Source organism: Sebastes umbrosus, chromosome 1, assembly GCF_015220745.1.
Source record: "Sebastes umbrosus isolate fSebUmb1 chromosome 1, fSebUmb1.pri, whole genome shotgun sequence".
NCBI classification, from domain to species: domain Eukaryota; kingdom Metazoa; phylum Chordata; class Actinopteri; order Perciformes; family Sebastidae; genus Sebastes; species Sebastes umbrosus.
In genome coordinates, this window is record NC_051269.1 from 16,177,501 (window position 1) to 16,191,735 (window position 14,235).

General features: G+C 41.0%; 1 protein-coding gene across 1 annotated transcript in view; it reads left to right on the forward strand.

The window, feature by feature from the left end:
• Positions 1-7,814: 7,814 nt before the first annotated feature.
• asic1b (acid-sensing (proton-gated) ion channel 1b) overlaps positions 7,815-14,235 on the forward strand; it is a 198,235-nt gene continuing 191,814 nt past the window's right edge. Inside the window, exon 1 of the mRNA XM_037785119.1 lies at positions 7,815-9,187. Coding sequence (XP_037641047.1) covers positions 8,826-9,187 — 362 coding nt within the window. The 5' untranslated portion in view covers positions 7,815-8,825. The remainder of the gene's footprint in view (positions 9,188-14,235) is intronic.

The window sequence follows — 14,235 nt, forward strand, 5'->3', positions numbered from 1 at the left end:
TTGTTCATGTCCCCTGTGCACAAGATTTACTGTACAAATGTAGCAGTTTTAAGCCCAATCATGTGTGTTTACTGCGACCAAAAGAGTGACACCACAGGGTCTGACAAAGCATCAGTATATGACGTGTTGGGATGAGAACACATTGGGATTACGGTTTTGAAGCCTCGAGTTCAGCATTTTGGCCGTCGCCATCTTGATTTTTGGCTATCACCATCTTGTTTACTTTGCAACCAGATGTGACACAACCGAACGCTGAATAAGACATTTTTAGGCGACCAAAAATGTTACAATCAACTTTAATGAACTGATATCACACTGTGAAAGGGTTAAAGTTGTAAGACGAAAACACGGACAACTCCCAGACCGGACAACGCCGTGGTAGCAACCTGTCAATCACAAGGTAGCCACGCCCTAAAGCATCCCCTGCTTTATGGTCTGTTTGACTCTAAATGGAACCATTATTTACTAAATGAACATCATGCTGTATTGAAGAAGACTTGAAACTAGCGATTGAGACCATAAACTCATGTTTACAATGTTTACTGAGGTAATAAATCAAGTGAGAAGTAGGCTCATTTTCTCATAGACTTCTAAACAATCAGACTTGTTTTTGCAACCAGAGGAGTCGCCCCCTGCTGGCTATATGACAGAATGCAAGTTTAAGGCCCACTGTTGTCTACATGAAAAATAGATGCATGGAGGATTATAAAAACTAAACTTAGCTTGGCATGGTTTACTCTTGGATTCGCTATTCGGAATATAATAACAGTTTACGGGGCCAGGGGAGTTGAGAAGCATTACCCTTCCAAAGTTGCACGTGCCAAAGTACAACATCACTTGAAGGAGAAGGCATTTTGGTGAACTGCATCACAATCAGCTGAGGTGCAACCGGGGGTATCGAGGCTTTCTGTTGATGGATTCCCCTGATGTCGATAAAGGCGTCCTTGACTGATAATGATCATTGCCCACTAGGGTAGTATGCATTTTGTCTCGGCTGGAACCTGCAGATACTCATTATTAGATCTAACGACCATCTGTCTATGAAGACCTTGTCTGTCACCTTCTGATGATGTCATCCTCTGGACCAGCGCCAAGACAACAGTTGCTTGGAGGCTGGTTGTAGGTGCGGGCTGGAGACCGACTCAAATCCTCAGGGTCAAGAGCCTCTTGCTCCCTCTGTGTCCTGCTCGGCCAATGATAACTAGAGAGACTTGTCAATGGGACCCCTGAGTGTATTCATATTCCCTGCCAGATCCCACTGAGTTGGTTGGCACACTGCGTAGCCTTGGCCAAAGTAAAAGCCAATCTGCATGGAGCGAGCTGAAAGCAAAGGAGGACACAAGAGAGAGGGGAGGAGAGATTGGATAATCTTCCCATGTGTGTAAACCTACTCTCACCACTAGTGTAATCCAAATGAAATATTAAAGGAGACTCAACCTCACAAAGTGTTATGGAGACGAACCTCTTGTTGCCTTTGTGCTAACATGAACCAGCTTTCTATACGAGTGCTCTATTATTCTCCTGTACATAGTATATACATAATATGCTGATATCTGTATCTGAAACGGTTTGCATTATTTAACAGTCAGCTAATATGTACTGATAAAAAAGTAATGACTTCAAATGTATTGTCATTATTGTTAGCACCGCACATATGTTTACAGTGATAACGTGACAGATTTAAAACTCAATACTTGAAGTCATTTTATAAACAATTGATCTGTAATTCCAGCAGGTTTTGAGCAAGAAAATCTGACTTTTCAAACTGAATGACAGAAAAGCAACACAGATTAGCAATTAACAAGCAAAAATGGCTTATGTCAAGAGTTATTTCTCTGTAGTGGCAGTACACCCAACTCATGAGCCCGCCAATACCTGTGTGCTTTATTCAGAGCTTAACAAAATATTTAGGGTTGACAAACAGCAATGGTAACCGCGATAAACAGCATGGCGATGACTACATGCTGACATCCCACAGACACACACACACACCCCAGAGAGCCTCTAATAGTAAAAGAGCTGATAGCCCAACTACATCACAGGTACCCACACAGTGGCTCAAAGGACCACAAATTAGCTCTTAGTGACTGTCAAGGCTCCACCAGACTCCCAATCTATCCAGTGGAGAAACAATAGTGGAGTCTGACAATAGCTTCTCATGGCTGGTTAGCTCTGACTACCAGCTGTACCTCGCGGTCCATGCTACACTGAGTGGCGGTCGGTCAGTCAGTCTCCCCCTTGTTCCCTGTCCCCTGCGTCCCCTCCTACAGTCGTTGCTCCCTCACTCCTCTGTTGCATTTTTTAAAATATACTTGGAGGGAGAGTTCAAGTAGAGGCGGTTTTAGGACGTCTTGAAGCCTCCACTTTGGCGTTTTGGCCGTCGCCATCTTTGTATTTGGCTCTCACCATCTTGTTTTGTTGCACAAGACACAAGAGGGTGGAGCTAAGTACAACTGAACGCTGAATAAGACATTTTTAGGCGACCAAAAATGTTACAATTTACTTTCATGAACTGAAAAAACACTGTGAAACAGTTAAAGTTGTAAGACGAAAACACAAACAACTCCCAGACCGGACAATGCCGCGGTAGCGATCTGTCAATCACAAGGTAGCCACGCCCTAAAGCATCCCCTGATTTATGGTCCATTTGACTCTAAATGGGACCATAATTTACTAAATGAACATCATGATGTATTGAAGAAGACTTGAAACTAGCGATTAAACTCATGTTTACAATGTTTACTGAGGTAAAAAATCAAGTGAGAAGTAGGCTTTTGCAACCAGAGGAGTCGTCCCCTGCAGGCTATTAGAAAGAATGCAAGCATTGGCTTCACTTTTCAGACCTGGAGGTTGCCCACTGCTTTTACCATGATTATTGGAGTGTAAACTTTCCCAAATCCACTAAAGAGTGGGACAGAGCTGCTTTAGTTACCGTAAACTCTAGCATCTTGGCTCCCACACAGTGGGTGTTCTTTTTTTTTTTTATTTAACTTGTAATGATTAATCCATTTCTTACATTTTTTGTTTTTGGAAAGGTAAGCAAAATGTACATAGTTACTGTTGCTAAGCTATGATTGGACAATCATTGCTCGGGAGATGAGTTTAGCGAGTAGTGTTTGTGGCGGCCTTCAGAGTACGCACTCTTTTTTTCTGCTGCTCTCATACTTCAGGCTAAAATCAGCTCATCTTTTCAGAGAGGTGATGCGCTCGTCAGCATGTGCAGCAGAGACTGTTGACGTCTACGAGAGCAGAAATGGAGGAGAAAAATAAATTACCACAGCAAAAACGATTTTTATGGGAGCACAGAGAAGGGGAACTTCTAATGTCTATGCTTTTTATATTCATATGTCCGTGTGGATGTGTACACAAAGGGCTAGCTGTCATTAATGCATTTTGTTCCCTCTTGTTCCCAGTGCCTCTCAGTACTTTTCTGTTTAGTGAACACATCCCTCTTCCCTCCTAACACTTTTCTCTTGCCTCTAAAGGCCCAATCAGTATTTTTCTTTCTTTTTTTTCCTCAACTAAAAATAATTGAAGAAACAGACCTGTATTACTCCTGTTTTTACAATAACTACTGATTCCACTCATTGCAACACTAATAACTTTGATTTATTTGAAGTCTATAATTGTATTAAAAGACCATGTAATCAGTTTGGTAGTGGTGGCAGGTTCCAGTTATGTATTTAAAATATCTATGGCAGGACTCCCTATAACATTTTGTTCATCTATTGCGCCTTTAATCAAGCAAATAATGCACCATAGAAATAAAACGTCAGACTTAATGCATACTACCTGATGACTGTACTGCAAAGATACTCCTACTGAAGCACCAAGATAAATACTATACTTGAACAGTGGTTGTATTTTTACCCTACCTTTTACTTGATAATGTCTTAGTAAAATTAAGTAATTCTTAATTCAGGAAACAGAAGTGCTGCCAATAAATCTGACTTTCCTTTTCAACTTTTGAGCTTTCACAATGTCTTTTGTAAAAATAAAGAGCCACTTTCATGGTGCGAATGGGTGGAAATATATTCTGAAGCTGGCCTGGACAGCAGGAAAATCTCGGCAGAGCTGAACCAAAGAGCCGCCTGCAAAGAAAGCTGCACTGAAAAATGACTTTGTCAGAGAGGCCTATTCACCCAGGTACCTCTGAGGAGCGTTACGCTATCATATTATTAAAAATAATGTAAACGGATAGAAGTATCCTCTTAGTAAGCTACTCCAGCATAATTGTGGCACTAACAAACAACCACGATAAGGGCTAAATTTGAGCAAGCGTACATCCCAGCACCTGCTATCAAAATGTACCTCGGTAATTTAATATCTGCTGTAATTTCAAACCCATGTGTGCCGCACAATGTCTACCCAGAATTCACGTCACCCTGCTGGAATAGAGCGTGGCTCATCTTCCCAGCACTGCTGATCAATATAAGATGCCGGCTTTATAGATGACTGCCACATTGTCACAGTCAATACTATGGCAAATGGCAATTATGGACGCATTATGAACAATTTCATGGGTGAGCTCCCCTCGCCTCTTGGCAATACGGTCTCTATGACAGATTTGGCAGTGGCAGTCTTGCGACACATCTGCCTTATTGCCTGTGTTTGGCTCACTCGCTCACTCTGACATATTTGGATGTTCCATTCAGTCAACTACAGAGAATTGGTCAGGAGAGAAAATAGATTTGTTCAGGGATTTGTCTGAGCCTGTGAACAACTGTGAGCATGCGTGCACTCATGTATAAACACGCGTCAATGTGGATGTGTGGTATGCGCATGTGTGTATACAACATGCATGCAGGCAGTACGGTATATATGTGCAAATATGTGTGTATACACAAGAATGCATATGTGTGTTTGAGTGTTTGAAGGAAATGTACAACTGTGCTGAGTTTCTGTGTACAGTACAATATGATTGTACGGTATGGTATGTAATGAACTTGAACAAGTAACACTTGTGAACTTTCAGAACTGTCTTTGTTTTCTATTACATAACATATTTTTTTAAATTGATAGCGAATATCTAATGATTCAGGTACATATCTAACGCAAACATAATGCGTTACCCATCTTTTTCTTGTAGGTTCTTTTTGTCTTTTAGTTGCAATTCTTGTGAACATTAAGTTCTTTCAGGAAGTACTAAAGTGCTCTGTTTTGGAAACCTTTATTGAACTAGAATATGTTTGTGCCCTAATGGTAGGCTTCCACTTCAAGCTAGTCAAGTGCCTCTATCTGTTTGTTCAGCTCAAGAACTGCACCGGTGTGCTGTAACTTTTTCCATTTTCATTCCTGTCCCTTAATGGTTCTCTATACGATATCCAGAGCAGTAATATAGCAGCAACAACTATTTGCTATGTAAAAATAAAGATGTAACAGTAATGTACCTGAGCAGAGAATGAACTGAATGAACTCTCTCTTTGTGTGTGTTGTAATCTGAGCTTCTCTGTGCTTTGTTGACATAGCCGGGCCGGCCGTGCGAGCCTTTTGGTGCATGTTGCATGTGAGCGCTGTAGTTTTCACTGTTAGCGCTTTTAGCACCGTTAGCTGCTGGCTCAGCCCTCGCCATGTTGCAATGTACTCAATCTCGCACTCAGCACCTTTAAGAATCTGTCACTACACTAACTCAATGTTTACCGTTTTCAATTTACCCCAAGACAGTGCATTATGTTGATGAGCAGCGACAGTAGATGTATACAAACTTCCCAAGTTCCACTTGAAAATTACACATGAACTCACTCCAAAGCCATGTTTCAGACATCTTCACCAAAAAAATGTAATCTAATTTTAATCCTGGTCCTAGCCATTAGCACTAAACACAACACGCTTTGAACTGAAGGATGTTTCTACTTTGAGAAATGACTCTAAATAAAAATAAATAATTAAATAAAGTCACAGAATGCTAGTGTAAATGCAGAAACATCTGTGTTGACTGAATACTAAAAATTGTAAATCTCTTTCATAACAATTATCTGACAAATTCAGGAGACATCTGTGAGTACAAAAATATGTTTCAATGTTTTGTAATATGCAAAACATGTTTGTGAATCTTATTTTTAGCCTATTTGTGTATGTTTGGTGAAATGTTTCTGTTTTGTTAATCATTTGTTTTAAATGTTGTGTTTTACACTTAGAGGCCAGCACACATTACCCTTGTAACGTTATTTTTCCAACTTGATAATCGGCATTCTTCTAGCCAAGCTGACTTACCCCGAGAAATCAGATAAACTAACTCACTTTATGTCTCTGTAAATAATAAAGTAAAGTCAACATTTTGATCTATAAAATAAATAAATTAAAATGTTATCATGTTTTTTTTTTATCAGATAATATTTTAGCTTAGGTGACCACAAGAGGAGTAAGTAAACAGACTGGTGACAACTTAAACCTGCAGTAGGCAGAATATTTTTGGCATCATTGTGCAAAAATTCCTATTTTAACCTTTCAGCATATTGTAATTCAAGTGCAAGTATTTTTAGGCTTTAAAATATTCTAGCCCGTGACGGGAGACTTTGACCAATCACAGGTCATTTCAAAGAGAGAGCGTTCCTATTGGCTGTTCATTCAACGGAGGTAGCTGTCGATCACTCGCAAACTCCGATCAAACGGTCAAACTAGGCAGCGCTGATGAACTATGAATCAATATTCTGTTACTGTAATGCCTATTTCTCGCCTGATGTCATAGCAATCAAGTAGTTGATACCAATACCAGTGAATTTACACGATTCTCGATACCTATTCGATACCATGATTAAAAAAAACAATAAATCCCATGTAATTCAATACGCACTCCTTTTATTAAAACATTTGAACATTAAAAAAAAACAGAGGCATGTAGCCTTTAAGTAATAAATAAAAAGAACGTCTATTAACATTGCAAAACAGAACAGTGGCATGAAGCCTTCATTTAAAACAAACAATATTGTCTGGATGTCTGTCTTTGAGGTGCTTTGCTAAAGTGTTTCCTCCTTTGGAAAGAAAAGTATGACGGAACCATCACTGCACCGCATACTGTTTTTTGCGAATCTATTATCACTCCTTATAAATCCGCCTCAAACGCCAAGTACTTCCATACCCGACTCTTGCTATTTGTTTTCTCAACGAGTTGAGGCGGAGGTAGCGCTGCAGCAGCTGCCATCTTTCACGTCTCGTGTTGTTGTTTTTTGTCCGAGCTGTTACGGCGTCCTTCTTCTTCGTTCATTTCACGGCAGATGAGATCACTTGTAAGCTTGACCCCATTAGATCTGGAAGAATCACATCTCCAGTACCTCCGCTCCGATACCAAATGACCATTACAGGTTCGTTCGGTACCTTTGGTACCGAAGAAAACGAGTACCGTCACATTTTTGGAATTTTGGAACTGAGTTGGTACCAAAGTATCGGTTCTCGTGACATCCCTACTTGCCTCAAATGTTTTCAGAAACATCTTGTAGTGTACTGTTTAGCTGTAAAATGAGAAAGTTTGCTCCGGATGGTGGGCGGTGCTTGGTATTTCCTCAACTGATCTCAACATGGTTGCCGGGTCACAAACTTTCATCATTTTACAGCTAAACAATACACTTTAAAAATCTCCCATAAATGATAAAATAAAAAAAAATAATAACTTCCACCCATAGAAAGTAGCTAGTTTGTAATGGTCTAAGCTGATGTTAGCTCAGCATACTGCCAGAGAAACACAGTGGTGAGGAAGGTAATGACTCATTTTGTAGTCATACTGGATGGTCATTGGCTCAGTACACTAACATTTCCTCTGCTTTTGGGTTAAATAAACACATGCATTGCTGAAGTGACACCGATGTTGGACCTCGTCACCCGGGTGTAAATAACACGCTGTCCTATCCTCGCGCTCTCTCTCTCCTGTTTGGAGCAAATTGAATTGATCCAGAACAAACCTCTGATCAGGTGCTCTCTCTCCTCAAGTCATAACGCTGAGGTATTTGTTTTTTTAGCCCAGGCAACATTATTTTTCCCCCTCTTATTCAAGGATAAACCAGCTGGAAACCGGAGTAATAATCATCCCTGCATTGTTGTGGAGGAGTGAATGTATTGAAGCAGCGAGCAGAGCAGAGAGAGCAGCACCGAGGAGGAGGCAGCTCAGCTCCAGCTCCTCTGTCTCTGTCTCTGTGATGCAGCTGTTTGTGCTGGCTGTGAGAGAAAAAACACCCATCAGGAGACCGCTTTTACACCGCTAACGGGAGACAAAACCAGCCTGCTATTTGTTATTCTGCACGTGTGTTGGGATTGCATATATATATACACGAAGAAGAGCTTGGATTGGAAAGCCATGTAGCTCAGCGAATAAAACCGACGCTTTGATTTTTCTCATTCATTTTTTTTCTCTCCACTGTTTTTCCTCGCCGAGGTGATTTCTTCCTCCTCAACCGTGATCTGTGTTTTTTTTTATTTTTTTGCAGACCTTTTGGCTGTTTGTTTTTGGACGTGGAAGCCACACACATATTTAACTCGGTGATATTACACAGAGAAGTGTACAGAAGAGGAGGAGAGAGGAGAGGAAGAGGAGAGCGTTGGCATCTCTCCATCCATGCGCGCTGCTATTTATTATGGAGCTGTGATGCTTCTCTACTTTCTCCAAGTGTTTTCATGTGGCCTGGGTGTGTTTTGAGGTGAAACATGCTCTGAACATCGGGGGGTATTCAGTGACGCAACATCTCACCCAGACTGCATGAGAAACACATGCGTATAGAAGGGCGTGAACTTGCAGAACCTCCTTCACCATCAACAACAAAGCATCTGCTTATCCATAAAAAGCCACTTTGCATACCCTCCTTCATTCATTCATCTATCTGAAGTCATCCATCATAATGGATCTGAAAGCGGACTCGGAGGACATGGACTACAAGCAGCCGGCTCCCATCGAAGTTTTCGCCAGCAGGTCCACGCTGCACGGCATCTCGCACATGTTCACCTATGAGCGGATGTGCATCAAGCGCAGCCTGTGGATCTTGTTCTTCCTGAGCTCCGTGGGCGTGCTGGTGCTGGTGTGCGTGGACCGCGTGCAGTTCTACTTCCAGTACCCGCACGTCACCAAGCTGGACGAGGTGGCGGCTCCGATGATGGTGTTTCCATCCGTCACCTTCTGCAACCTCAACTCCTTCCGCTTCAGCAGGGTGACGCGCAACGACCTGTACCACGCTGGAGAGCTGCTGGCCTTGCTCAACGGCAGGTGAGTCAGTGTGGCAGGTGACCTCATGTGCTTTACCTGTGTGCTTTTGATCTCTGCACTGAACAAACAATAAATCTGTGCAATATGAATACACTGAATGTGAAATACATTTGTCTGTGCAATATATCCTTGATGCAATATACACCTCAAGTACAACTACGATACAACTTTATTGTAAGTTTGCACTGAAATTCATTTTGCATCCATAGGCAGCTCAGTTTGAGAAAAAGTACACATACAATAGACATAGCAGCACATTAATTATTATTTAGCAACAACAAACTACCTTTGTTTACATATATGTATTTATTACATCTACCCTACCTGTTTTACAAGTGCAATTACCTCTGTTTACATTACATCTGTTTTATATTTTATACTTCTAGTGTACACTTCTGTTTATATTTATTTATTACATCTACTTTACCTGTTTTATTTGCTTTATACCTGTGTGTGTTTTACCTGTTATATGTTTTATCTGCCTTGTTTAGTCTTGTCATGTATTTGTTTTAAAGCACTGACCAGAAGTGGCAACTGTGAATCTCGTTGTATTTAATACAATGACAATTAAGCTTTCTATTCTATTCTATGTATAGCCTACTTTACCTGTTGGTATACTTGATGTCAGAGGCAAGAAGCTTTTTTCCTGATGGGTGATTCTATAATTAGGGGTACATTTCATGTCAACCAAAAAGTGCAGAAATCAGTGTCATATAAAACATGAACAAGGTACTACACATTTGATAACACATTTGTTTGAATGTTTTTGAGTCTATCCTCAGGAAGGATGAATATTTTCATTTTTTATTTCCTGCCATTCAGCACCTCACCTGTAGCAGTCTGTTTCTTCTAAAGGTTAAAACAAACCTCAGCACACAGACTCTCAAACAAGACACACTGGCTGCTTGGACGATAAGGTTTTTGCCTCAGGGGAAACTATTAGGATTTAGAGTTTTGATTCAGGATTTGATTGTGTCAGCTGCACAACATGAGATAACTGTCCCAAGATGGAAACATTTGGCTGAAATACAGAAATACCGATACTGATAACTGGTCTCACTCTGACCCAAATAGCTGGATCGGGTATCGGTGGGTCAACGGGGCCGATCTGGTATCGGATACCATTATTTTGATAAATAACAATTCAGTACATTCATATCTATATGTATTTATTAGCTGCATTTTGCCTTACAAAGTTAGGAAAGCAATATTTAAGTCAAGCCTGATGTTGCCTTACACATAAAAGACTGACCCCCAGTTACTTTCACACAGTGAGGCCTACAGCTTGTTAATTAAACAGCGGTGTCGGATCGGTACTCGGTATCGGCCGATAACCGAAGCCCAGGTATCGCTATCGGTATCGGGACTGAAAAAGTCGGATCGGTTCATCCTTAGGCTGAAACAGTACATTTTTTAAGTTGGGTACATTCTGCTGCAGTTATCAGGAAACTGAACTGTTCTTTGCTTCAATAAAATTAATCGAGGATCATTAAATCACTAAATCCTTGAACCCACTGACTAAATACCTCAACTCCCTCTTTAGATATTCTGTAAAGGGAAATAGTGCTGATGCTTTACCTTCACACGGAAGTGCAAAGCAGTGTTTTAACACCTGGCTGTCTCTCTGGTTGTCGCTGTTAGGCCACCGGTAGATGTACAAACAACATGGACAAAGGCATGAAATACCTTTTAAGGCTCTGAGTGACAATGAACTTGAACTGACCTTAGCATGAGGTAATTGAGAAAAAAAAGGTGTTTTCTAAAAAGCGGGGGAAAAGGCTCAGCATTCTAGTTGGTTATTTAATAATGTAGGGACATTACAGATCACATGTCAGCTGAAATCCACACTGCACATAAAGCTGCTGTATTTATGAAACTGTATGCAACAACATGAAATACAGTATACTCCTAACATCAATCTGTTGAGATATGTTGATACAGTATTTGATAAGAACAAACGAGAAGGAACACATTTTTGTCACAGATCATGTGAATCCCCCCCCAGGTGACAGATAACGGATGGGCTGTTTCTAAGTGGTTAATATAAAATGATGAATGAGTAAATGCCGCTGGCTGGTGCAATTCCTTGCCTCATCATTTTACAATCCATGTGATGTGAATATCTCAATATTGGATAAGTAGACAGGTAGATTTCTAAATCCCCTGCTGACAAAGTGTGGAGAGACGTGTATGTGAGTGTGATTCACAACTACCTTCCCCTCCTTTTACACTTGTTGCTTTCCGCTGTGCTTTGATCATTTAGTCTTTTGGCAGCCATGACAAGCTCACCGTCGACTGTTGAAACTTTTGACTTTAAATTTCTTCACTTTTTCTTTTCTGTACCACCCAGCTTATTCTGATCACGTTTACCGGTACAATACAGATACACCGTCCTTGACTCAGGTATTCACAGCTGCGGCAGTTCAATTCACACGAGCACGGACAAGGGGGTTACTGCAAAAGTAAAAGATCTACTGCATACGAGCTACGTCTAAATACCATCTTGAACACATTAGTCAGTGTATTTTTAGCCTATTGATCCACGCAGCTCTGCAGCCAAAGGCACAGTTGGAAAGTACCACCGTGGTACATGCTAGAATGACATAAATCCAATTCCCTGTTTTCATACTGAATATCGCTCCTCCGTGACCTCTATATATGCATCCATATTACAGGTTAAAAGCAATAGATTCCGTTGCTCGGGTGCTGCAGTTCTAGTGCTTTGTGTGGTATAGATTTCCTCCAGTGTGCCTATACATGCTACGTGGATTTGTTTCTCTGTGTTTGTACAGTCAGCTGTAATGGCACTGAAATATCAACATAGGCTTACACCTCTGTTATTCATCGCTGCAGGTTCAGCCAGATTTGCTGTAAGAAGTGATCTGAAGAAATAAGGGCAAAAACACTGCATGAACAAGAGAGAGGAAAGGAAACAGGCAAATTAAAGCGGTGGCATTTGCTCCAAGTGACTTTGGAGCGAGATGACTTTAGATGGAGAGGGGGGACCGCAAGCAGAGGCAATTAACTTGTGTCTCGTAAGCTGGGTGATGAACAAGTCTTTATCCTCGTGTAATTAGTGCTGTTTGTTAAGCTACAGAGTTGTCCCGCTGATTAACGCTCTCACATCTCTCTCGTTGGCCTTGGGGGAGACGTCCCCTTACTTTTTTGGTCCACTCAGAGATCGGTACTTTATGTGATGTTTTCTTAAAAGATGACAAGGGAAGCTTTGTTAGCACGTCAGACAGTCCCGCAGAGGTAGAAAAAGTACGGTGTGATAAGGACTTGGGGAGGAAAAAAGAAAGGAATTGGGAACAACTTGACTCTAACTTGTCAATAAAAAGTTCTTAGGGTTTCCTGTGGACACCGCTTTTAAATTAAACATTGATTGGGTGGAAAACATGTCAGTGGTAAGCTTCTTAATATCCGGTGACAAGCTGTGTGCTTTTTTTTTTTGAAAATGGCAGAGGAAAAACAAAGTGTCCTGCAGCTGTGAGTCGGTGTCCATCTCTGTCTCAGGAGGAAGCAGCAAGACAATATCTACCAATGCAGTGATGCCAGACTGTCCTACATGAAGTTTATAGCTGAGCTACTAACTTCACCTTAACTCCACTCCAGCAGATTCTCTACCAAAAAAAAAAAAAAAATCACTTTCTCTTTGTGTTCTTGCAGGTTGAAGTCACACTCAGCAGTGCAGAACATTACTAGTAAATTGCTTTGTTTTATTTTTATTATGTCGCAAGGGCAATTATATGATAATTAACAAAAGAAAGGTCATTTGGGATAAAGGTGTTGTCTATGTGGTGCATGCTGCCAAAAAATGTCGGATCAGCTCATGAAAGTCAGAGAAGCGAGTCTTCCGCTTACACAGTTCTCGAGCTTTAGCATGTTTCCTGAGCTTGCAAACATGCTCTGAACGCTCGATAACTTTGGCCGCGTTATCTGTCTCAGCAAGACCACAGGCACCTAATCAGGATTTTACTGGTGTAAAAAAAAATGCTTATGAGAGGACATGGGGAGGCCAGGTCATCATACTGAAAATACAAAACCAAAGAGTTGTTTTCTAAAGCGGACTATTTCAAATGTGGGTTCATTTGCATTTATATTGTGATTGTTTATCAGAGAGGAGATTATCACTGGGGAGACATAAGCAGGCAATTTAGTGTGGGGGGTCAAGGTTTTTAAGAGATAATGTGATCCACCATCGCAAGGCATTGCATGTCATTACTGTACGCTTCCTCTTTGTGTGATTGCTTATCAATAAAACAGAGATTTGTTTGGGTTCGCTTGACCTCTCGGTGGCTCTAATTTGCATCTCTGTGATCTCGTCTAAAGTGGCATAATAGCTGTGTCACAGGTGCGCTGTCATTAAGATGTGATTATCAAAACTCCGCTACCAGGGATCATTGCAAGTTATTCATTTTCAAGGACACCACACAAACAATACAATCCTCTGTAGTGTATGAGTTCAATTAGTGCTAATTGGATAATTACCTGAGATTATATCAAGATGTGTTCATTGTTGTGTCACACAGCCTGTGGTATTAACACCAACGTAATACAATGGTAGTATGGACTGCTATGGACGATGATTTTTTTCATTAATGTTTTTGTTAACTGAGGATGTGAATTGCTGAGTTTTGTGACTGTCAAAGTTCACTCTGAAAATCAGTGGTTGCTAGTATTTACTCACTCCTCTGAGCGACGTGGCAAAGTGATGCAGATGCTCCTTCATTCGCTTTAGTCACCGCAAGAAAATTAAAGTGCTTGTGGCCCATAATCCAATTTAGTCACCCCCGCCCCTACGCAGCAAGTTTGCTGTGATTGCTTTAGGGAGCAGTGGCAGGGCTATATTAAAAATCTACCCATATTATTGTGATTGTATGCGCTTCAACTAAAGCCTCCTGACTCGGGGATCTGAGCACAGCGTCTTGAGTGCTCTCCTGGCAGCTTTGTGTTGCTTATAAGACAGAGGCTCAGGATACAATTCAATTAAGTTCAGAATATACCACAACAGGCTGTATCTTCTTATTAGAACAAACCATGACGAC